Raw genomic sequence first — 24,837 nt, forward strand, 5'->3', positions numbered from 1 at the left:
CAAAATTGGACAAGCAATTCCAAGGGCCTGCATGCATACAGTGCAGTACTGTCAGTTCTGTAAATAGTCTGAAAGGTGGTACATGGGACCATAGAAACAGTGTCTGATAAACAGTAGTACATTACAGTAAAGAATGATGATGAAATATTACATCCATAGATCATGTAGTCTAATTGGTTCATGCTCCACGCTACAATGAATGTTATCTTGAAACTTTCATGATCTAAACATGGAATATTGTTCTTTATTGAACAATATTATTGTCTGTTTCCATACAACTATGCATTAAGAGTAATGCAACAGTTACTTGTCATTTTGAGTAGTTGTATCGATTTATATTTAGATCATTGTAATGAAATGAATAGACAATCATCTGAAATGTAATGTGTGAATTGCTTTTTGAAATAGTAGTACTTTCATTTGTGTCATATTGAACAGGTGATCTTTGTTAAATGAACAAATGATCTTTGGTTTATGTGTATTGTATCCAAGCAATTGAAAAAAGTGTTAGAGTTTTGAAAAATGTGTATTTTGATCATTGGTTGTGAGTTTTGTGTATAGAGTTTTGAAAAATTACGTCAAGGTTCTGAAATTAGTGCCAAAGTGATTGTAAAAAACTGTAAAAAAAAAAAAAAAAAAAAAAGATTTATTGAAGTTGTTAAATGGAAAAATGCATGAGTTTTTTTGGAAGGTATGGAAAAACAAATTGTTATATAGTAATGGGGTTCTGTGTTCATAATGGTCTCTCTGGTGCATGACACATTGTACTGCTTTGATCCATCGGATTAGAGTGCTCTCTCCCACCAGCAAGACAAATACCTGTTGGCTACTTCTTGTTCCCACGGGACGCTTAGTTAGAGCATCAATGTCACTCAGACTTACTGTCAGTGGACAAAAATGAATACCATCTCAAGAGAAAAGTATGCCATGTGTCATGACTGTACAGAAATATTTCTTAACAGCAGCTCTCCCAGAACTACTATTCTGTATACACTGTGTACTGTGTTTCTGCTTTTCTTATCATTAGATAGTATGTCTCATGAAATGTGTATTATATGTACGCCAATTTTCCGAATTCTCTCGAAGGTATTTTGTGGTTGAAATGCTCTTTTTCCCCAGCATCGTTTAGAATTAAAGCGATTATTATTGTTCAATCAGTGCCTTTTGATATTTCCAGAAAAAAAAGTAATAAAAGTCTGAACGTCAAAGACAATGTTTAGTTGCTTTTATTTAATATATCTTAGGGTGTTGTGGTGTCAAACATTCACAAAAACATGTTTAAAGACAAAGACACATAGAAAACCACATTATGTTACTAACATTCCTGAACCACTAACTTTGGAAAACTACATTAAGAAGAGACATAAAGTTGCAAAGATTTTACATATTGATCATTACCTCTGTGGCCAATAAGCCAACCAACAACAAAAAAAGCAACTGATTCATTAATCACAGAGAGAGAAATCAAGCAATTTTCAGCAGTTTTTCTTTTACATACATTTCTTTTACAGCACATGTACATCAAGATGTACACACATTTTGCTGTTCTCACTTTCTTAGATATAGAACATATTTTGTGTACAAGAAACACTGAACACTCACAACAATATATTTTCAGCATATTTTCACTGCCATTCATGCTTTTCAAATAAATGTTATGTTACGTAATGTGAGGGAAAGACAAAAGTCTCCTATTCCATTTCATTTTTTACAATGCTGGAACACAATAATGACCCACCCTTTAAAGCTGAAAATGTATAACACATATTTTGAAACCACATAATTGATTTTCAACTGTATAAAACAACAACATACTGTAGCAGAAAATACACACTTTTCTATTCCTAATGTCTATTCCTAAAGACGCAGCAAGATAAGTTTCTAATAAACAGCTGATGTTATTTTCGGTCAAAAATATGCATTTTTTTCTTAGCTAGATGCTTTTGTTCCATTTTACTTCAGATGTCCTGAAGACCAGCTGCAGTCTGGTTTGAATACCATCAAAATTGGGCTTCATTGGGCTTCCTGTTTCTCAGAGCCGTAATGTGATGTGATGGAATATGACCTGTCTTCCAAAAGGAAAGTGTTCTTTTCCCAATTACATTTCTTCATGTAAAAATGAGACATGTTAAATATCAGAAAAAGAAATACATTCAAAGATGACCAGCTGGGATAAGCACATCCACATTGCTTCCTTTCATTGGCAGAATAAATTGGCCACTTGCACACTATACAGAAGGTGCAAACATGAATCAGGCCTGTGAAGACATGAAAAAGGTGAAAAGGGCAGTAAGTAATGGTGGGAAAGCTCACGAAAGCTCACAAAAGTAGAGGCTATTATTCTGTTTGCTTAGTTGCTTGTCTTTGAATGGAAGCGTTGGAGATTGTTGCTCGCTATGTACCCTACCTATGACCTTTACACAGCGATGAAGAGACTGTAGACCTTCTTGACCTGAGGTATATTTAATAGTTAGAGTAAAGCATAAGTTACATATTGATGATTATGTGGATATATGGGCAACATGAAACTCCACTTAACCAATGTCAAATACACTGTGAGCACCTGCAAGCTAGTGGACAGTGTGGACCAAAATAAAACTGGTCATATTTATCATCGGGTGGTTTGTAGACAGGAGGACTGACGACCAAAAATGTTATGTTTTTCTCACGATTGTCAATTTTCATCTCAGACGGACCCAAAATCACACAGTGTAAAGGGGCTTTTAAAGCAATTAAGAGACTAAACAGTCAATTGTTCAGAGTAATACTGTGAGAATATGAAGAGGAAGATAAGTTACATAGACTGCTGTAATATTTTGTTGGTGCATTTTCTTTCCATGTGAATACGGTCCATGTGTGAACAGAATTTTATTCTCAACCCTTTCATATATGCACTGAGATTCTTTCCTTGTAGGCAGAATGGGAAAAACGTTTAAATGCAAATACTTGAGCAGTCACAACTGAATGATACATTTTTTTCACAGTTCCAGAGAGATTTCGGGGGATGAATAAATTAATGGTTTGTTGCTATCCATGCTAGAGTTTTACGACTACAAAGTTATTTTTTTTCTTTTATAAGAATATATTAACAATATTCCGATAAAGGAGTTTTACGTGACATGACGTTTGCATCACATTGCACCCCTTGCATGCACATCATGTATATTATAGTGTCAATGCTGCAACAGTATTAAGACAATTTCAAAAAATTTGACTTAATCTCCAGAACACCTACTGAATGGACCTTGTGGTGAGATTGTTTTTTCAGCTGTTTCCAAGCTCAAAAATGAACTTTTAATCTCAACTGTCAAGCAGACATGGAGCAGAAGTCATTAAAGTGCACAGACAACTGGGCATACTCCAGAACACCTGCTATTTTTTTTACAGGCTGAGGAATCTTAAACACCATAATCCCATCACATTGTGACAGTTATTTCCGGTCAGTTTACAGCCACGATGGGCTCCACTGAGAGGATGTCAGTTCTTCCTGTGAGGACCTGCCTGGCGATGAAGAGCACATGTGTATCTTTGAGGTTGTGGGACTGACTGGACAAAGCCTGACTCTGCTGTGAGGAGGCATGGCCCAAAGCATCCCTTGGCTTCGAGGACTCATTGTTGTCAGGCCAAGCAGTCCTGTGACAAGGAGCAGCTACAGGGCGGAGCTCTGGCTCCATCCCGACCACCGCCCTCCGTTTCCTCCTGCACATGTCGAAGAGGAGTCTCATCTCCTGGCGGAAAGTGGGGTTCAGACAACAGTAGATGAAAGGGTTGTAGCAGGTGGAGCTCATAGCCAGCCAGTGAAAGCAGAAGTACAGGGCGTTAGAGGAGTGGATAGCCTGGCTGGACAGCAGCACCACGTAGCAGTTGAGTGGGAACCAGCAGACAGCAAACACCCCGACCACCAGGAGCAACATGGCCAGCGTTCGCCGCCGCTTTCTTCTCCGGGTGGCATGCTGAGCTGTTGTGGTGTCACCAATGGCATTTTGGCGCCACAGTCGGCAGGCCACTGTGGTGTAGGAGGCGGAGATGATGAGGAGTGGCAGCATGTAAAGTAATATGAAGGTCAGGAGGTCAATATACTGCCAGTAGACATCTGATGGCTCTGGGAAGTCTGGGACACACAGGCTGCGCTCCTTTTCCTTACTGGTGAGGAGAGTTACAGTACAGAGGAAGCAACAATGACAGATTAGGGAACAAGGTGAGCATTAAGTCACAGGTCAGTGTGAGGGCTGCAACTAACAATTATTTGTATTATTGGTTATACTTTTGATGATTTTCTTGACTAATTGTATTGTCTATAAAATGGCAGAACATTTTGGCATTGCCCATTATAACTCCCTAGAGCCCAATGAGACACATTCACATAGTTTATTTGGTCCAATAACCCCAAAATAGGCAGTTAGCCTAACTATGATATATGACAAAAAAACAAGGCATTTGTGTTTGAAAACTGACTCAAATGATTAATAATTTGTTTAAATTTAAATTTTATTTTTTAATAGTTGCTAATTAATTTCCTGATGATTAAATAATGTTATTATGTGTCTCTAATCTGACATGCTTTGCATATTCAGCAAACCTGCCCACAAATAACAATCCTAACAGTAATCTATCACATTTTTGCCTTCATTTTGGGTGAATTTCTGCTATTTCTCCCCACTCTGTCAAAGTCCCTACATTCACAATTCTGATGTCTCCATATTAGTTTACGTTAGGCCCCCTGGCAGCCGGAGTAATTATGAATCTTATCCATCCACAAAGTCTGCAGAGGGAGGAGGTCGGTGTTGATGGCTGGGGTCAACAATACGTTGGACTGACACTGGAGTCAACTGACATTCAACCTCGACGGGTTTTTACTCCATGAAGATGCTTCACATCGATGGAGTCTAATCACCAAAGTGTTCCTCTATTGCTAACCTCATAAAATAATATTACACACTTCCTCTGGATCTATCCTTATTAAAATGTATGAGGGTGTATAATTTACCTGTATGTAAAAGTCAGGAGTTTTTGGTAGATTGCATGAGGGAGGGAGAAGCAGCTGGCCATTATCCAGATAACAGCGACCCAGAAACCGCCTTGTGTCGAGGACATGCGAGGTCTCAAAGGATGCAAAATCACCTGAAACAAAATTTACCTCACACAGATCAAAGTCAGTGCAAACACACACTTCATATGTTTGTTTACTGTGACACAACATCCCTGCTGAACTCAGTTGTACAGTCATATCGAATATATGTAACTCCAAGACCCCAGTATGCAGATATGTTGAAATACACCATTTTTAGAATAGGTGAGAATAACACACTGCATGCAAAAAATGCAAAGAACATGCAAAACTGCATGGATTAGCATAAAGTGAGAATGTCTGAAAAGGGGAGAGTTGTGGGTATCCATAAAGATATCTTGAGGTTTGAGGTCAAGGGACCCCTTTGAAAATGGCCATGTCAGGTTTTCCTTCACCAAAATTTAGCCTTAGTTTGGAGCGTTATTTAGCCTGTAGCCCTTTATGGCAAGCTAGCCACATTGGTTGGTACCAATGGATTACTTTGATTGTCTAGTTTCATATGATAATGATGATCACCGGCTGTTCTGCGGGTCTCTTCCTAACACTACAGTATCCTACAGTTTCTGATGTGGTTTTGTAATTTAAAATAAATAGACTTACCAAACACAACACAACTGCGGCACCATACAAATGTAATATAAAGCTTCCATATGTTATTCTTTAAGTTATTAATTACAAAATTCAAATAAATAAGCCAAAGGTCCCGCTTCTGACCGGGCAGAAAATTTAGGGTAATGGGGTGGCCATTCAGATTTTTGGGGTGGCCCATGCCAAGCCATAACCAAGGGCCCTCCCTGGACACGCCTCTGTGTGTCTGTACATTGACCGTAAATTCTCAAATAGTGGACGGGGCCTTTTTATTACCTCAACTGAAGAGGGTACTAGGCTAGGTATTGTTCGTGGTACTGGTACAGTGGGTACGTGAAAAATGTTTTGATGTGCTGGTACACCATGGACTGGAAAGGAACTGAAAGGTAATTAAATGTAATTAAGTCTTGGAGGAAAACATCACAGCAGTGGCAGGCGCTGCATCTTGTCAAGGCCATAAAGTTGAATGCATGTCATTTCATTGCTATTGAAATATTCTCTGTGGGTTGTTGCCACAAACAGCATCAACAGCGCAAACCAGTGTTGGAGAGGTGCTGCCTGTACATTATCATGGTCAGCACCTCTCCAATACTGGTTTGCATTCCTTCTCTACTTCCTCCCGACGTGGGTTTTAGCTTTGAAAAGCTCCACACTGTTGATGCTGTTTGTGACAGCAACCACAGAGAATATTTCAATAGCAATGAAATGACTCAACAACTCAACTGAACTCAACAACTTTATAGCCTTGACAAGTAGATGCAGCGCCTGCCACTGCTGTGATGTTTTCCTCCAAGGCTTAATTACATTTAATTACCTTTCATGTCCATTGCTGCTTTTTGCCCTATAGGTCCAGCAGATGTCCCTCCTCTGCTTTTCTTTAGTCTGTGCTGTACATTTTCCCAAGATATCCCTTAATTGTAGTTTTGAGTACTGGAATGGCTCCCCATTTATAATGTACATTGCATAATTTCCATCCGTGAACCATGCTTCATATTGTGGACACAGTCAATAACTGTTATATGCAACTTACACAGCAAAATAGAGGTGATGATAATGCAAAGGAGAGCATTTAAAAAGATTTCCAGTCCATGGTGTACCAGCACATCAAAACATTTTTCACGTACCCGCTGTACCAGTACCACAAACAATTTCCTAGCCTAGTACCCTCTTCGGTTGAGGTAAAAAAAAAAAGGCCCCGTCCACTATTTGAGAATTTACAGTCAATGCACAGACACACAGGGGCATGTCCAGGGAGGGGTCTGGGTCAAAAATCTGAATGGCCATTAAGACCAATTTCCAAAAGATGATTTTTTATTCCTCTTTTTAGTCAACTTTAACATGGGTGTTTTCACTTATGCTGAGCACTGTATTTATTTAATCTTTTTTGCATCGTGGCTACGAGTGTGGCTATCTTTCCTCACAGTTAAACTCGAACACACCTACATTTGACTCACAAACTTAAGTCACAAATATAAGCCAGGATGCTTTAAGCTTGACATTTACAGCTACACCTAGATTTCTGATATCAAGAGATGCCTGATATATTTACTTGAAATCATTATTCTCCATCTCAACACTAGCTCCCTTAAAATTCAGCACCATGGACAGCGTATCCCAAATCCATTCTATGTCTAAGCAGGTTTTGAACATAGTGTGTTCACATTGGAAAATGAAAATAAAGCACAAAGTATGTATGCATATTAAAATACCCTTGACTTTTGAGTGGGCTTTGGTGGACACTAGTCTCCCACAGAGCTATGTACAAAGGGAATTTAGGAATTGTGAATGGTGGTGAAAAAGAAAAGAACTGATTTATAAAAACATTTTGTTGATTGTATTCAAGGGCAGATGTTTTTTCCACTCTCAATAAACAGTGAAATGCAACCTTAAGATGACAACTGGGACTGCTCGGTATTTAATTAAGGGGCCACCGGAGGAGTTTTGTGGCCTCTAACCTAAAAAGACTTGACCCTCCCCTCGTCAGTAATAATTTTCCTATGACCCTCCAAAATAAATTGAAAAAGAGGCATGACCCTCCCCTTGCGTGCAAGTTTGCACTTAGCAAAGAAGTACAGATGCCATTTGATTTTTACAGCCATGATGTACAGGAGTTAATCTCTGCATTCTCATCTTACACATCACACTCCTCTGTTATGGTGTGGTGGCCATTTCAGTAGATTCACTCACTAACATTGTTGTGGAAACACAATAAGCATGGAAACTAAATGCACACTTCATGCATTACTGCATTACTTCAAATACTAAGTTACTCCTCTAGTAAACTAGTATTCATATGAAATAAAACAATAAAACATTGAGACCATTCAGCAAAGGACAATGGGAAGTAACAATTCAACACTGGTTGCTATGGACTTGTCACTAGGCTTCGTCATTGTATATTTTAGCACATAGGGAAAGGTGCTGAGGCTGAACATTATATTCCAAAACACATATGTTTATTTTTAAAGCAGATTTTAAATTACATTGTAACAATTTAACAATTCGCCCTTATGAAATCCAATCGTTTTGGAACTCAATAGACAGACGCTTAAATTCAACTAAAATGTAACAGTGAACAATCACTGTTCGACCTACAGTCTGTTGAGATGCTTCTCCAAACTCACCATAAAACGTTAAAACGTTAATGGTTAAGAAAACAGATCTGTATTTTGCCGTAATCCAATGACACGGAAAAAAAAGTAATCCACAGTGATCAGTAGATCCACAAACAGAGTCACGGTGTATCCAGCAAGGCCGATACGAGCGTCACATTCACCAGCCAGCTCCAAACAGGTGAACGAGGCCTCTCCACTTCGCCGTTTAAACAAAGTGGAATAAGCGTATACAAGTCCAAATCTACACAAAACCCACAATCAATTAGTAAGCTGACATCACATTTATATACATGGCATTTAGGAAACCTTTATTGCAAGGTTGGCACGGCAAGATGTCCAGACTAGTGCAACAGTAGCCTAACTTTCTTTTTTTGCATCCTGCTGCTCCCATCGTCAGCCAGGTAATATTTTTTTTACTAAAGCAGTATATGAAATCAGATGTATTACCTACCACCATTTAGTTGTTTTGTGTTATTTAAGATATTTATAAAATATCTGGTCATAATTATTCCACTCATTTTTTAAACAATGCAATTACCCGTTTTAGCCACCGTGCTCCTCCTGCCCCCCCAGCAAACTCCGCGTATGCAGTCAGACCCATCTGCTAGGGGGCCAAGACTGAGAGCTACATGGATAAGTATGCACCAAACAAGCCACTTTGAAATGTTGCTCTTTTCATGAATAAAAAAGTTGTGTAACCCCCCCGCCCAGACTAAAAAATGTTGTATGACCCTCACCTCAACAAAAAATAAAAAGACATGACCCTCCCCTATTTTCCTCCGGTGGTCCATTCCATAAATACCAAACGGTCCCTAATGAAGATTGTGAGATATGATTAAAAGCTCCAGAACAGCTGCTAAATGGACTTTGAGGTGAGAGTGTCTTGTCATCAGCTGTTGACAAAGTCAAAAATGAACTCTGAAACTTAAAACATGTAGTGTTCATAGCATGTTCACTACTTGCTTAAGAAAAATCCCACAATACAATGCATGAGCTGACAGTCATAAATCACATAAAACACTACACCTGCTATATTACACCTGTTTGGTGGATATAGATTTTTTGCATTGGGAGCTTTTACTGTGCGAAGTCTGCATTGTTGATTCATGTAGGGAAAAGTCAATGGACGAGGGAGCAATTTCAAACACTGCTGTAAAACAAGATTACAGCTTATAACGTGCAGTGTCCTCAGGTATCTCCACTTCACCAGTGCTGTAGTTGTCTTTCTAACCACAACTATGCCAAGAGTAGTGGAGGAAGAAAGTCTGTCTGGCTCATTATTTCATATTTTCCTTCAGATTCAACAAGATAACTCCATTCAAGCTGAAAAAATATTACATATAATACTTATGCCTCTATTAAAAAAGGACACTACAATAAAGCATTTTTTGAAATGTCCATTTCCCAAACTTGTCTGGACGTCTTCAATTGCGTTCGTTAGCCATCGAGGTTTTCAAACTGTGAGGAGAGTTGAACAACTAACAAAACAACAGGAAGTCATTATTTATAGTTTGGCCCGCTGTTTAGCCTGCTTATCAACACAGTCTGAAGCTGCAGCAGCTGCTGTGACACGCGGCTCATAGAGGTGATTAGGGTACTTCAAAACCCTTAGCACCTAATTGCTGTAATTTGTGTGAAAATTTGTACTTCTGAGAAATGTGAACCCACATACACTAAATTCAAAAATGTCCCTTGGGATGAATAAAGTATCTATCTATCTATCTATCTATCTATCTATCTACACACATAATACACATACGTGTACATTCAGGATATACCTTTTCTTGCTTCTCAGAAAAATGACCCCTATGGCTGAGACATAAAACATTATTAGATTGTTACTGATGCATCAATACGTAAGCAGCCGGTAACGGTTGTAGCTGATTTAGGAGGAGCTACTTTACAATATATGGCTACAGTCATAATTTAGTTCAGTGGCTCCCAACCTAGGGGTTGTATCCATCCAAAGGATCATAAGACGAATTTGAGGGGTCATGGGATGATAAATGGGAGAGGAAAAGACTCAATAACAAATCTATTTTAGTTTTTTTGTTTTTTACTTTTCTCTAATCTTTGCTATTTGTGAAATATTGGATATTATATTATATTAATATAATGTCCTTTCATAACTCATTGTACACTATATGAAACGCTTAGCCCTATTGGCCCTCTCCCATCATAAGAAGACAGCAACATTGACTGCAGTTAATTTTTAAATGTATACAATTCCATTACCCTTACTATTTAGAACAGTTTATGGTACCTTTCTCCTCTAATTATAGTAATTTGATAAACTTTTTTTCTGTTTCCTGCAATCTCTAAATCACTACCTATGTTTAGATTGGAATAGATTGTTTAGATTGGAATAATCTACCGGTACATATATGCTCCATATTATCCTTCTTATTATAAAATCAGTTGTACATGTCCATAATAACACATCTATTTTCATGTTTTATGTAAGGAATAATGTGAGCGAGCCGGTCATTATTGTGAATTCGAACCCGGCTGATGCAGGACCCTGACGCGAAGCAACAACATTCACCTCCACGTCAATATCTTCACAGCATAGTGTTCTGTACTTCACATAGTAATGGTATCAAGCAATGATGCTGTCAAAGGACAGAAGAGCATCACTGCTTCATGTAGACCAACCTGCCGACGGTCCAGTGCGATTGCGGTGAGTGTGAGAGTGGAGACGTGCAGAGAGCAGTACTGTACAAAGCGACTGATGTGACACATTGTCCTCCCAAACACCCAAGTGCTGTTCACGAACCGGACCTGGGGAAACACACAAACACACACACACACACACACACACACACACACACACACACACACACACACACACACACACACACACACACACACACAGATCATGTACACCTATCAATTTACCAACCTCATCCATCCATCAAAAAGACATTAGTTGACACTGTTAGGTTCAGTTCCTGTGATGATTGATAGTTTTATGACCACTATAGCCACTCATTGCGTTGCGTGTCTTCTGATTAATTTTAATTGGCCATGCTTTTGAAGTCATAAACCCAGGGAACAAATAGGACCTGGATTTATGTATTGATTCACCTCTCTCTCTCTCTCTCTCTCTCTCTCTCTCTGCACACAAAATATAACTCAACTAATAAACGATGATGTAGACCTATTATTATTATTATTATTATTATTATTATTATTATTATTATTATTATTATTATAGGTTAAAGCTATAGTGCGTAGTTTCTGCGGCCCCCATGAGGAATTCTAATGACAACAAAACTGTCAGCGCGTCCACATGATACAAGCCTTCACTCGAGTTTCTGCGCGGGAAAGTCACTGGACGCTCAAGATTTCTCTGTTTTTGAACAGAACTACAAAACATAGACATTTTAATGCAATATTACATATTATAGGTGGTCCTACCAGGGTGAAGGGCGTATTGAGGACAGTGATGAAGATATCAGCCACAGCGAGGTTCATAATAAACAAGCTGGTGGCGGACAGGGTGCGTTTGTTCTTAACCACCACATGGCACACCAGAGTGTTCCCGAACAGGGAGATCACAATGATCAGAGAGTAGGCGGCCACCAGCAGCGCCTTGACTCTCCCGTCCTGCGACTCCCCGCCGCTGCGCTTCTTACTGGCCAAAGACCGCCAGTCCTCCAGCATCCCCTCGTCAAAGTCCAGGAGGAAAAATCCAGAAGTCCGGTTATCCAACTGCCCCGAAACGTTAAGGAAATGCTCCGTGTGAGAAAATATTCCCTGTCCCAGAAGTGAGGAGTCGTTGAGTGTGTGTCCCGCTGCTGCTGCTGCTGCTGCCGTGTCGGGGCTGCCCATGCAGATCACCACACATAACCAAACGCGCGAAGCTCTCATTTTCTTATTATTATAGTAATACTTATTATTATAATAATACTTATTATAATAATACTTAATTAATTGTTAGTATTGTTATTACTAGCTACTACTATTATTATTAGGCTGTCATTAGCCTATTATTTTCTAAAAGCTGCACATCTGCTGCGTCCCTCGTGTCACTGTGGAGATGCTGAAGCATGAGCAACAAGTTGCGTGATGCGACTCAGCAGCACAACTGCTCTTTTTAAACCTTTAGTGAGAGTGAGAGAGAGAGAGAGAGAGAGAGAGAGAGAGCGAGAGAGAGAGAGAGAGAGAGAGAGAGAGAGAGAGAGAGAGAGAGAGAGAGAGAAATAGACCGCTTCCAGTATGAAATTGAAACCAGACAGATAATCACTTCTCTCTTGAGCTCTGCACTGGTGTTGCCAAATCAATCACGTTGTTGACTTATTTGATCACTATTTGTACTAAAGGAACCATGCAATTATTTCCACTGTTACTTGATTTAAGTATAGCATTTGTGATAATCTGGTAGATAAAGGGGTGTTATGGTTTTGTTGTTTTGTTTTATTTTGGTAGTCTGTTTTTCTGTTTTGTATTTTGCTCCGTTTCCTTTTTTATTTTGATAGTCTGGTTTTCTGTTCTGTCTTGTCTGGTTTTACTTCCTGTCTTGTGTTTTCCCGCCGTTTTTCATTGTTCTGCCAAGCCCTAATGTGTTTCACCAGTTTCCCAGCCCTTGTGTCACATGTCTTGTGTTACCTCGTTACCCTGTGTATTTAGTCTTTGTGTTCCCCTTGTCCTTTGTCAGATCATTGTTTGTGTTTGGTTCCTGTCCCGGTTTTGCGCTAGTCTCTGAGTTATGTGTTAGTCTTCCCTGCATTCTCTGTGCTCTAGTTTTTGTTATTCAGCTCTGTTCTCCTTTTTGCATTTCGGACTTAGTTTTTGCCTGCCTCAGTTTGTACTCCTTCTGTTGTTTCTTTCATTTTTGCTATTTTGGATTCCTGTTGGTTTGCACCCTGGATTTTTTTGTGTTGGAAATAAATCTTCAAGCAACCAATCCTCAGCCTGCTCTCTGCATTTTGGGTCCACCATTCACCAAACCTCTGTAACACAGGGAACTTTTCCAGTAGCCTAGGCCTATCCTACGAATAACTTGCTAGCTCGAAATTAGCTCGGAGTTTTGCAAGCGACGGACATCCAAAGATCTGGCGATTATCCAGTAAATGAATTGTCGTCGATCCAAACAAGTATCATCTTAAAACATACTTTTATCAAAGCGCATCCTGATTTTACTTGAGTGTCTTAAAGCAACACTAGGTAACTTTTCCCGCTTCGGTCCCCCTACAGGTTGGAAGCGGAATTGTCCATTATATTACATTATGCAAGTTTGCCAGATCGGGTAGCGGATCTGTAGTTCGAATGAACTGGACACTGCAAATCGTCACCAATGAAAAGGGGACTCCCTGCTGAGTTCAATGATACCTGTCATACAGTTCATTAGCTGTGAAAGGGGGCGTGGCCAAAGCATAGGGGTCGGGGCAAACCTTTACCAATAAAAAAGGAAGTCTCTGCTGAGTTCATTGATACCTCACATAAGACTCTACCTTAAATGGATCACCAGTTATGAAAGGGGGCGTGGTTTAAGTATAGGGGGATGGGCCAAACCATCACCAATTAATAAAGAACTCTCTGCTGAGTTCAATGACACCTCACACAAGACTCTACCTTAGGTTCACCTAACGGTTCAAATGTTATGGAAGGGGGCGTGGTCTGGGTAAGTGGGCGTGGTTAAAGTATAGGGGGCGGCTCAGTAGCACAAGTAGACCACACATAAGTTTCATGTAAATCGGATGATGTTTGTCATATAAGGCGGATTTTCTGTTGCCAGCGGGGGGCGCTATGACCAAAAGTCAATTTTGGCCTGTAGATGTCCTCAGGCCTGGAAACGTGAGAAATTTCGGGCAGATATGACAATGTACACTAAAGTTACAACAACTTCTTTGTTCATCGATAAATGCTCTAAATGGCCGCCACGCCCACACCGTCTGACGAAAAGTTTTTCTTTTAATAACTTTTCATCTTTAAAGTGTTGAGATGGTACAAACCAAATTTGAAGTCCATCGGATGAAATCTCTAGGAGGAGTTCGTTAAAGTATAGCACCTTGACTTTTAGGCGTCTTTTTTGTACGTCTTGACATGCTTCATATGTGTACCAAGTTTCGTGAGTCTACGTTAAACGTACTGCAGGGGCTACATTTTTTTGAGATTTTGTAGGGGACGCTAGCGAGCCATTTCTGTGTGCCTATTCCCAAAACCCGTAAAATACGTAAATCTTCCCCAGCATTGATGCGACCGCCAATTTTGGTGAGTTTTTGAGTATGTTAAGCCCCTCAAAAAGGCGATTCATTTGCCGGAAGAAAGAAAGACGGAATTATAATAATTCCTTCAGTTTCAATAGGGCCTTCGCCGCTGTCAGCGCTCAGGCCCTAAATATCAATGAGAACAACATAAGACACTGCCTTAACAGGCATTAGCAGATGTAATGTAATGGACAATTCTGCTTCCAACCTGTAGGAGGACCGAAGCGGGAAAAGTTACCTAGTGTTGCTTTAATTAAGTTGATTTTACCCGGAAACTTGCATTTGTTTTATTTATTTGATCATGGTTCGGGTAATATCGCTCATCTTTTAAGCAATAGTTTGTTGAGTAATTTTGGAAAATACTTTTTTCACATTCTTTATTTAATTTATTTATTTAAGGTGGCTATTTATAACTTTCAGTTTGTGTTGATTCCAGCAGCCGCTTTGGACAAAAGCGGTAGTGTTTTTACCACACCTGCTGTCGTAAAGGTCATTTCTTTACGGTGCTGTATTACCCACTGTAGATTACTGAGTTAAACCCATGGATGTTTTACACAAAAACAGGGGGTCAAGAGAAAAGAAAATAGTAGGCGAACACAAACGGACTAAAATGAAATGAAAGGGGGGTGTAATTTAATGTCTGCTACTAACCATAGACTGTATATATTATATAATATATACATTTATTATTATGTAATATATACAGTCTATGCTACTAACGTACAACCACATCGCGCAATCTAAAGTTATTTTAGGAATGAAAAAGACATATTAAATACCTGAGTGCCAATTCGGGGATTTTTTTGAATAATTTACAATCCCGTAATTGTCTCCATCTGTTGAAAGCCCGACCGAAGTTCACTCACGTTTTCGCCCGCGTCCTCTTTCACTTTTCCTTTTAGCTTTTAGTTGTTCTTCGTTTAATTTCCTTCTTTTCTGTGATGGTCTTGCCCCAGTACCAGCCATAGCTACAATAGATAACTTCTCAAATAACATTAAAATACAATTAGGCCTATATAAAGAAATCTCCTGTTACCTTCCTGGCTGGATACACTAACACAGGCTTTTCCGGTGTTCAGCCAAAATCTGTAACCTGTCAGAATGTGTTAGCGCTGTCTACCTGCCGTAAATCATTTTGTGACTTTGCGGGAAAAATCGGACCCGAGCAACGGCACTAATAAAAACTACATAAAAATAGCATTCTTTTCACTGTTAGTCTCATTTGCTGTTACAGGTAATTTTGATCATTATATGAAAAATGTGAGTTTCAGAAACACTAAAGAGTTACATTTAGTCACTTTAATTAATTTTGATTATAAAAAAGAAAAAGACCAAATACAAACAACGCAAATACACAATACAAGGACAGTAAGCCAGAGGTTACAGACAAACAGATGTAAATATAATTAAAGCTGCAAGCAGCGTTGGACGGGCCCTCGTACCTCTGCACGCGTTGGGGTTACTGGCGGACGCCATCCTTGCGACCGTGCATTTGCGCGGCACTCAGACACTGCAAATCGTCACCAATGAAAAGGGGACTCCCTGCTGAGTTCATTGATACCTGTCATACAGTTCATTAGCTGTGAAAGGGGGCGTGGCCAAAGCATAGGTGTCGGGGCAAACCTTTACCAATAAAAAAGGAAGTCTCTGCTGAGTTCATTGATACCTCACATAAGACTCTACCTTAAACGGGTCACCAGTTATGAAAGGGGGCGTGGTTTAAGCATAGGGGAGGCGGGACAAACCATCACCAATTAATAAGGAACTCTCTGCTGAGTTCAATGACACCTCACACAAGACTCTACCTTAGGTTCACCTAACGGTTCAAATGTTATGGAAGGGGGCGTGGTCTGGGTAAGTGGGCATGGTTAAATTATAGGGGGCGGCTCAGTAGAAGTAGACCACACATTATAAGTTTCATGTAAATCGGATGATATTTGTCATATAAGGCGGATTTTCTGTTGCCAGCAGGGGGCGCTATGACCAAAAGTCAATTTTGGCCTGTAGATGTCCTCAGACCTGGAAACGTGAGAAATTTCAGGCAGATATGACAATGTACACTAAAGTTACAACAACTTCTTTGTTCATCGATAAATGTTCTAAATGGCCGCCACGCCCACACCGTCTGACGAAAAGTTTTTCTTTTAATACCTTTTCATCTTTAAGGTGTTGAGATGGTACAAACCAAATTTGAAGTCCATCGGATGAAATCTCTAGGAGGAGTTCGTTAAAGTATAGCACCTTGACTTTTAGGCCTACTTCCTGTTGCCACTAGGGGGCGTTATGACTTTGAGCCAACATCAGCATTTATATGTCCTCAGGGTTCGACTCTTATGAATCCTGAAAAGTTTCGAGCCAATTGGACAATGTAGACTCAAGTTACACCCACTTCCTGTTTCAATGCGAAACGCACAAAATGGCCGCCCCGCCACGGCCATGCCCTATGACGAAAAGTTTTTCTATCAATAACTTTTCATCTTTAACGTCTTACGGTAGGTTTCCACACAGCGAAATTTCGCTTTGCTCTCATTGAGGTTGAATGGAGACGAAAATCGCCCTGATTGGGCGAAATGAGAGCAAATCGCCGAGGCAAGCGAAACAAAGTTGACTAATTTAACTTTCTTTAAATGAGGACCACTCGAGAACCAATCAGGTCCCGTGGTTGTGTTTGGAGATGGGAGTTACAAAAAAAGTGACCAAGATGGCAGAGGTTATCAGCGCTGTATCATGAAAATGTGTGTGTAATTAAAATGTTTCTACACGAACATTGATACTTGTATCAACACGAATTGTGATTTATATGACTCACAAACTTAGTCAGGGCACATACACCACTAAATAGACCACTGTATATGTTAGTTTAAACTGCCTAGCAGCCTGTGTTGTGTTGTGGTCTGGCGTGTTGTTTTCGAGACCACGCCCCCGAGGCAATATTTTTCTGGCCGAAATTTGCTTGGTGTTTCGCTGTGTTGAAACCTACCGTTAGGATGGCACAGACCAAATTTGAAGTTGATCGGATGAAATTTCTAGGAGGAGTCGCACTAATTTCGAACTTTCAATTCAAAATGGCGGACTTCCTGTTGGGTTTAGGGTATGGCTCTAGTTACGTTTTTTTTGTACGTCTTGACATGCTTCATATGTGTACCAAGTTTCGTGAGTCTACGTTAAACGTACTGCAGGGGCTACATTTTTTTGAGATTTTGCAGGGGACGCTAGCGAGCCATTTCTGTGCGCCTATTCCCGAAACCCGTAAAATACGTAAATCTTCACCAGCAATTTTGGTGAGTTTTTGAGTATGTTAAGCCCCTCAAAAAGGCGATTCATTTGCCGGAAGAAAGAAAGACGGAATAATAATAATTCCTTCAGTTTCAATAGGGCCTTCGCCGCTGTCAGCGCTCAGGCCCTAAATATACTTGCTTACGAGATCATTGCATCACCAACAGTGCTCGAATAAAAAATATCTCATCTTTCTATCTCATAAAAAAAAAGTTGGCACACCCTGCACATAGCCTAACAAGGCTATACAATTAAATAGTCTAGGTGCGAGTGGCGCTTTTGCGCAGTATATGCGCACAGTAGGCCTAGGCTATAACTGTTGTAATAGTCCATATTTCATTCAATTTCACAATACAAAGAAATAGACTAAACGATTTAGTCTGAGTGTCATTCTCAATTTCACAATAAAATAAAACGTAACTCATTTGAACCAGACCACCGTCTCGGATATCCTCAGTGTCATAATGCATGTAGTCTTTAACTTATACACAGGGAAAATGCACTAACTGGCAGGAATGAATAAAGCCATTGCACAGCCAAACTATGTTCTAGTCTTATAATGTACATGTAGTGATAACAACACCTGGGTGTTCAGTCGTCTCGTGTGTTGAACCGTGGAAATAAATAGACGAACAATTTTGGAATTTGCACTGCGATGTTGTCGGGTAGCCTATTCACTGAATGTTCTGCCATCAGAGATTGCATTGTATTGCTGACAGGTGTTTCAAAATATCTGGGAACTTTTCCAGAGCTCTGAATGGCAGAGGATAGCTACAGATTTATTCATTTAAGATGTATTGGTGGTATTTACCTCAAAAGCACATTAAGCTAAAAGCAAGGTGACTTCTTCGGACTTGCGAGTGCTGTCAAATCGATCGTAGCCTATGTGGTTTGCTCACATAGCCTAGTGGTGTGGTGGTGAAGTGCAGTCATGCTGCGTTCATGAGCGTAGGGTAGGCTCAGGTCTACATCCCGTAGTAGCCTATATTTTAATTTAACGTCTTTAATGGTAAGAGACCGCACAGGGATGGATAATGAGCGTTGTTTAAGATTAAATTACAATGCCACATATGGCAGACACCTTCAGATAAGAGAGACCCCCTCAGATTTTTGACTTTGTTGCTTTCATGGGAGCCAGTCCTCACTCTATGGGAGCTCGGCTCCCTCTGGCTCCCACGTAATTCGAGCACTGATCACCAAACTTTCTGGGCCAAACTTCTCCGTTTTGCTTAAAAGGTAACAGTCAAAACAATCAATACACTTCTTAAACAAAATGTCTCTTATTTATATCATCATTTGTAAGTGTTTCAATGGTCAATCAAACCAGCAGACCTTTGCTATGATCTGCTGGTTTGGCAATTTGAGTGTAATCAACAAAAACAGACTGGGTAAAACTGTAAACATATGTTGGAAAATAAGTGGCACTGACCTCAACAGCATTGGGCATGTGTATGAGGCCAGAGCCACACAGAGGGCAATGGCCATTTTGGCTAACATCACTCACCCACTACACTCTGAGTTTTGCCTCCTACCATCAGGAATGAGGTATAGGCTACCTCCCGAAAACGTGCCAGGTCTAACAGATACCTGAGATCATTTGGACCATCAGCTGTTGGGTTTCTCAACAAACTATAGGTCATCTGCCATCCCTGCCCATGTCACAGAACATATTCTTTTTCATTTTTTTAAGTATAGTGTACATATGTATTTATGTTGTTATCTATTTATTATTTCATGTTTTTGTGTTTTTGTGCGAATGCATATGTGTTGGCTACCTGTTGTGAACCAAATTGCCCCTTGGGCACATTAAAGACATTTCAATTCAATTCAATTCAATCTAAGCTATTTTCTCTGCAAAGCCCCTGTAGGGCTGAAGCTGCATGTTCCATCATTATCAGTACTATAAAGTCCTTTAGCATCAAACAATATGATTTTGTTACTTTCCAATTCATAAGAAGGATCCTTTTCATAGAAAGGAATACCAATATTATCAGGGGTTGTATTACTGCAGTTTTCAGTCCATCTACCTCCCAACAGACACTTCTGGGTGTAGTGATACATCAACATTTAATAATATTAAACAACATATTTTTGACTCCTTCCCAAAATTGGTTTATTGTGTTATTTCATTTTATTTACATAAATTATTGTATTTTTCAACGCATTCTCATGAACGGGTTCGTGTGATATCGGAAAAAAAACGCATACCCAACAATTCATATGATATCCTACAAAATTAGGCAACAACTGGCTGGTCACATGACAGTAAAGTTTAGCAGTATTTACAGTAAAATTTAGCCAAAAAAAGGTGACTTTGAGTCGGGTACAGGGCACCGCGACAGTCCTTTCAGGGGCGGTGTCATGGGGCGACGACAGTTACCTAAGTTCAGGCACCAAAACGACTAGTTAAGATTACAAAAAAGATCGGGGTTTGGATTCCACTTTAACACTCCCGGGACACAAACACACGTTTCCTGGGTGAAGGTCTTCGGTTTTCCCTGGGATGCAAACTCTGCTCCCTTGCTTGAAAGCCCTGTGTTTAATGAACAGCCATTCATCCTGACTAAGGCCTGGATACCCGACCCGAGCCCGACGGGTCCCGACGGGTCCCGACGGGCCGGGCCGGGTTCGGACAGATATTTAGAAATAATGGTCGGCTCGGTCACATCAGCGTGATAAGGCATTTGTTGTAAAATGGTGCTGCGGCTCCTTTAAGAGAGCTCTGTGTGTGTAAAGTGGGCAGAAGAGAGATGGAGGAAGAGGAAGCAGACGTGTAGATGCGACCGGAGCAGAGTTGGTGGAATAAGTTTAAGTTTTGTAGGCTACACAGTGTGTGCGGTGTCCGAGATAAACCCCAGACTGAAAGCCAAGTTCATTCATCTGCTCTCCAGAAACGGGAGTTTAACCCCGACGTTATATAACGTCGGCCCTGGAGGTAACCAGTCTCCCCTGGTTTTCTGATCACGGTCGGAATCGAAGCAAGCAGGAAAGGTTAACACATTGAACATTTTAAATTAAACAGCTGATTAACGTGAGCTTGTTCCCCCGTGTGCGCTGATGACCATCTGTTGACATTTCTGAATGCCTTCCAGTTGCTTAATAAAAGCGGGCTTTCCACTCAAACAAACGTACATGTGTCATTAGCAGTGTTGGGCAAGTTACTTCCAAAATGTAATACATTATAGATTACTAGTTACTGTCATTTGAGAGTAATTAGTTATATTACAATATTACTGTCTCTGAATTGTAATGCGTTACACTACTTTTGCATTACTTTTGAGTTACTTTCACCAAAATAACAGGGGAAGTTTGATTTGGCAGCTAGCTTGTTAATTTCACCACCGGATCAATAAAGTCTCCTCTTTATCCACTTTAATACTTCATAGATTATTCATATTTTGTATAATTAATATAAATATGCAAAGTAACTAAAGCTATAAAAAATAGATAAGTAAAATGTATAATAGGCAAGTAGGAGAAAATGAAAATACTCAATTAAACGTACGGCATTGTTGTAAAATGTTTGTTTATAGCACTTGAATAAGAAATTCATGTTGTTTAGTTTAAAACACTCTAAATGAAATGTTCAATTATAGTGTGATTAAAACTCACTATTTACATTATTTACAGTACTTCATTTACAGCTGATTTGTGAAAAGGTAGCCTACACAACCTTATTTAACAGTAATTACTGCGAACCGTCACAGGAAGTGCTTTTATTTTGAAGTAAGCTACACGGAAGTTGTCTGTTGTGTAGCCTACTCTTGCTAGCTTACTGATATGAAATGTTTGTTTATAGCACTTGAATAAGAAATTCATGTTGTTTAGTTTAAAACACTCTAAATGAAATGTTCAATTATAGTGTGATTAAAACTCACTATTTACATTATTTACAGTACTTCATTTACAGCTGATTTGTGAAAAGGTAGCCTACACAACCTTATTTAACAGTAATTACTGCGAACCGTCACAGGAAGTGCTTTTATTTTGAAGTAAGCTACACGGAAGTTGTCTGTTGTGTAGCCTACTCTTGCTAGCTTACTGATATGAAATGTTTGTTTATAGCACTTGAATAAGAAATTCATGTTGTTTAGTTTAAAACACTCTAAATGAAATGTTCAATTATAGTGTGATTAAAACTCACTATTTACATTATTTACAGTACTTCATTTACAGCTGATTTGTGAAAAGGTAGCCTACACAACCTTATTTAACAGTAATTACTGCGAACCGTCACAGGAAGTGCTTTTATTTTGAAGTAAGCTACACGGAAGTTGTCTGTTGTGTAGCCTACTCTTGCTAGCTTACTGAGATGCAACATGTCCGTAAGGCTTAAGTTGTTCACTTTCTTGTTTGTAAAACTGCAACATATTGAACAGTAAATGGTCACAGTAAAAGACAAGCGCTTTTGGTCGTCATTCGAAGCCATTCCACTACAGGCTTAGTTACTTCCCACCGCTGATAAAATGCAATGATATTTACGTGTAGCAAGCCTCAACATTAATTCCCGACATGTTTATATCTGTCAGCCGCTGACGTACCGTCACCTGTTGGGACATACATGCTGTCCGTACCATCTCTGGTTCTGACCACGGGAACAGAAACAGGACAGCTCACTTCAACGCAGCGTAATAACTCCTGAAAATAATATCCATCTCGCAAATGTATCTGTCTCTGCAGTCATCTCAACCATCGAATACAGCGACAGGAAAATAATACGGCTTTTTTTTTTCCTGTGAAGAAATGTGTCGCGGTGTTGGTGAATTCTTAAAAAAAACAATGCACCACTAAATGTTGCGTTAAAATGCGTTGTAACTTGCGTTACTGAGACTGTAACGAGTATAATATTACCGAAATTTAATTAGTAATGCGTTATATTACTGCGTTACAGCAAAAAGGAATACATTACTGTAATTGCGTTACTTTTGTAACGCGTTACTCCCAACACTGGTCATTAGTATGAGAAAAAAAACGAGATTTTAACTGTGTCGGGCTCGGGTCGGGCTCGGACATAAATATCATAATGCCTGACGGGCTCGGGCCGGGTTCGGTCACGGCTCTGTCGGGCTCGGGCCGGGTTCGGACAGAAAAATTCGGCCCGATCCAGGCTCTAATCCTGACCTCCCCTCTGTGCAGACCAGAGGGTTCTTATAAAGCAGCAATCAATGTGGTGCATATAACAATAAATTCATGTAATACATACAAACAGTGCTTTACTTTTCGTATATATATATGTACAAATGGTTCATGAGAACAGCCTGGTGTTATTTCTTGGCAGTGGCATAACATATGTGTTAAAGTTCCTCTCTCTCCACAGCCAACATAAGTCTGACATATGGATTAATTAGTTAGATAGATGGATGGCAAGGTAGAGCGAAAAATAGGTTAGAACTGACAGGTATAATAACAGAATGTAAATTGTTCTGATATTTTGCTTAAACATTGTTTCGCTTTTACAAAATGTTATCAATCCGATTTTGTAGTCTATGCGTACCCATGACAACCCTGAAACCACAAGCCGCACATAACAAATCCCAATTCACCCCTGTCATTACATTTTAGTACTTCATATATTCCCCCAAAGATATTATTTGATAATACAGTTTTGTTTCAAGAAGATGGTCATTTGTGATCCGACGATCCATCAAGCTGGGAACAACATAAGACACTGCTTTAACAGGCATTAGCAGTTTTGTCACGGCTGCATCAACACAACTTCTGTATTGATCCATAGAGGTTGTTTCCAGCGGAGACAGTAGATGTGGCTCATGCAGTGATGCCTTTTTTGACTGGAGATGACATTCGATTAAATGTAGTAATCAAGTTGTCCATCTTTTCCCTGCATGTTTTCAAAAGCTTTCTCTCTCACTGTGATTTGTATGTGTTTCTGTTGTGCCTCTGAATCTACTCAGGTTCAAGGGAGTTCAGCAGCTGAACAGTAACCACTCAGCATTGATGATGAATGATTCAGGGACAAAATGTATCTTAAAAGTACACTGTGTAGGAAGTTTTCCCATCTAGCGGTGAAATTGTATTTTGCATTCAAACGAATAGTGCTCTCTAGTGCCTCGCTTTTTCAAATGCGTGTTGCAACTGCGGTAGCCGTTATGTACCAAGAAGCTATGACAACATGTCTTCCAATTTTCGTTCTTTTTGGCGACGAGGATTCCTTCTTCTGTGGCTCGGCATAAGTATGTTCCTCCATTATGAACTAAAGTGCAGTGCAGGCTTTCAAATTTGCAAGGGCAGTGACAAGCGCCTCTCACTGATCTCCTTCTCCATTTCAGTCATGTGACGCTGGCTCTGAACGAAAACGCGTTGTGGATTAGCTAGACAGGTAGGCTAGTGCTTTATGTCCCTCTCAGCGATTATAGTTTTTCAAAATGGCGGAATGACATGGAAGCTTCCTTGGACTTGCCCGTCCAGTGTAAATACAGATAAGAAATTCTTCGCCTTCGAGGATGAGTCAGATCATTGTCAGAAGTAATTTTACACCAATGAGGACATATTTGTGAATGAAGACACTGATTTTAGCTAATAAAATACTTAAAACACCACAGTAAACCTTTAAGGGTTATAGTGAATGCTACTAAAATTAAACAACATAGGTTTTTTTGGGGGGGCTTTTTTATGCATTTTTATTAGACAGTACAGATAGGCTGGAAAGTGGGGAAAGACTCAAGAGAGAGTGGATTATACGCAGCAAAGAGCCACAGGTCGGATGGAACCGAGGCCGCTGCTAAGGACACAGCCTAAAGGACGCACGAGGTCAAGAGGTCACTCCACAACATAGGTTTTATTTTTTTATTTATTTTTTTTTACATTTACATTTCATTCATTTAGAAATAAAGTCCAAAAACTAAATACATTACATACAGCACAGTTGAAAAGAAGGGACGCCACGTCCCCCTCTATACAAAATCTATGTAGAGACAGAACATTGTTATTTAGGTAGAGAGAGAAGACAGCTGTTATGGCTATAGACTAAGACTGTGACACTGTGCAGACTGTGTGGAACCTGCAGAAAAAAACAAACTCATGGAATGCAATTGTTAGGCTTCATGGAAGCTGCGGCATT

At 39.8% G+C, this 24,837-nt stretch overlaps 1 protein-coding gene across 1 annotated transcript; it reads right to left on the reverse strand.

Annotated features, from left to right (window-relative positions):
* Nucleotides 1-3,340: 3,340 nt before the first annotated feature.
* gpr83 (G protein-coupled receptor 83) lies at nt 3,341-12,144 on the reverse strand. Its single transcript, XM_031285939.2, has 4 exons — nt 11,692-12,144; nt 10,927-11,052; nt 4,988-5,121; nt 3,341-4,143 (listed from the first exon to the last, which is right to left on the reverse strand). Exons 1-4 carry the CDS (start codon nt 12,142-12,144, stop codon nt 3,441-3,443), a joined length of 1,416 nt encoding a protein of 471 aa, XP_031141799.2. The 3' UTR covers nt 3,341-3,440.
* Nucleotides 12,145-24,837: the final 12,693 nt, after the last annotated feature.

This window comes from Sander lucioperca, chromosome 4 (assembly GCF_008315115.2).
Source record: "Sander lucioperca isolate FBNREF2018 chromosome 4, SLUC_FBN_1.2, whole genome shotgun sequence".
NCBI classification, from domain to species: Eukaryota; Metazoa; Chordata; class Actinopteri; order Perciformes; family Percidae; genus Sander; species Sander lucioperca.

What these genes read in the sequence shown, in the direction of transcription:
- gpr83 (XM_031285939.2), bottom strand. Translation starts at nt 12,144, where the DNA reads ATGAGAGCTTCGCGCGTTTGGTTATGTGTGGTGATCTGCATGGGCAGC. An exon ending in TCAATACGCCCTTCACCCTG is followed by an intron (nt 11,053 to 11,691) that starts GTAGGACCACCT and finishes GTGTTTCCCCAG; the next exon opens with GTCCGGTTCGTGAACAGCAC. An exon ending in TCGCACTGGACCGTCGGCAG is followed by an intron (nt 5,122 to 10,926) that starts GTTGGTCTACAT and finishes ATTTTGTTTCAG; the next exon opens with GTGATTTTGCATCCTTTGAG.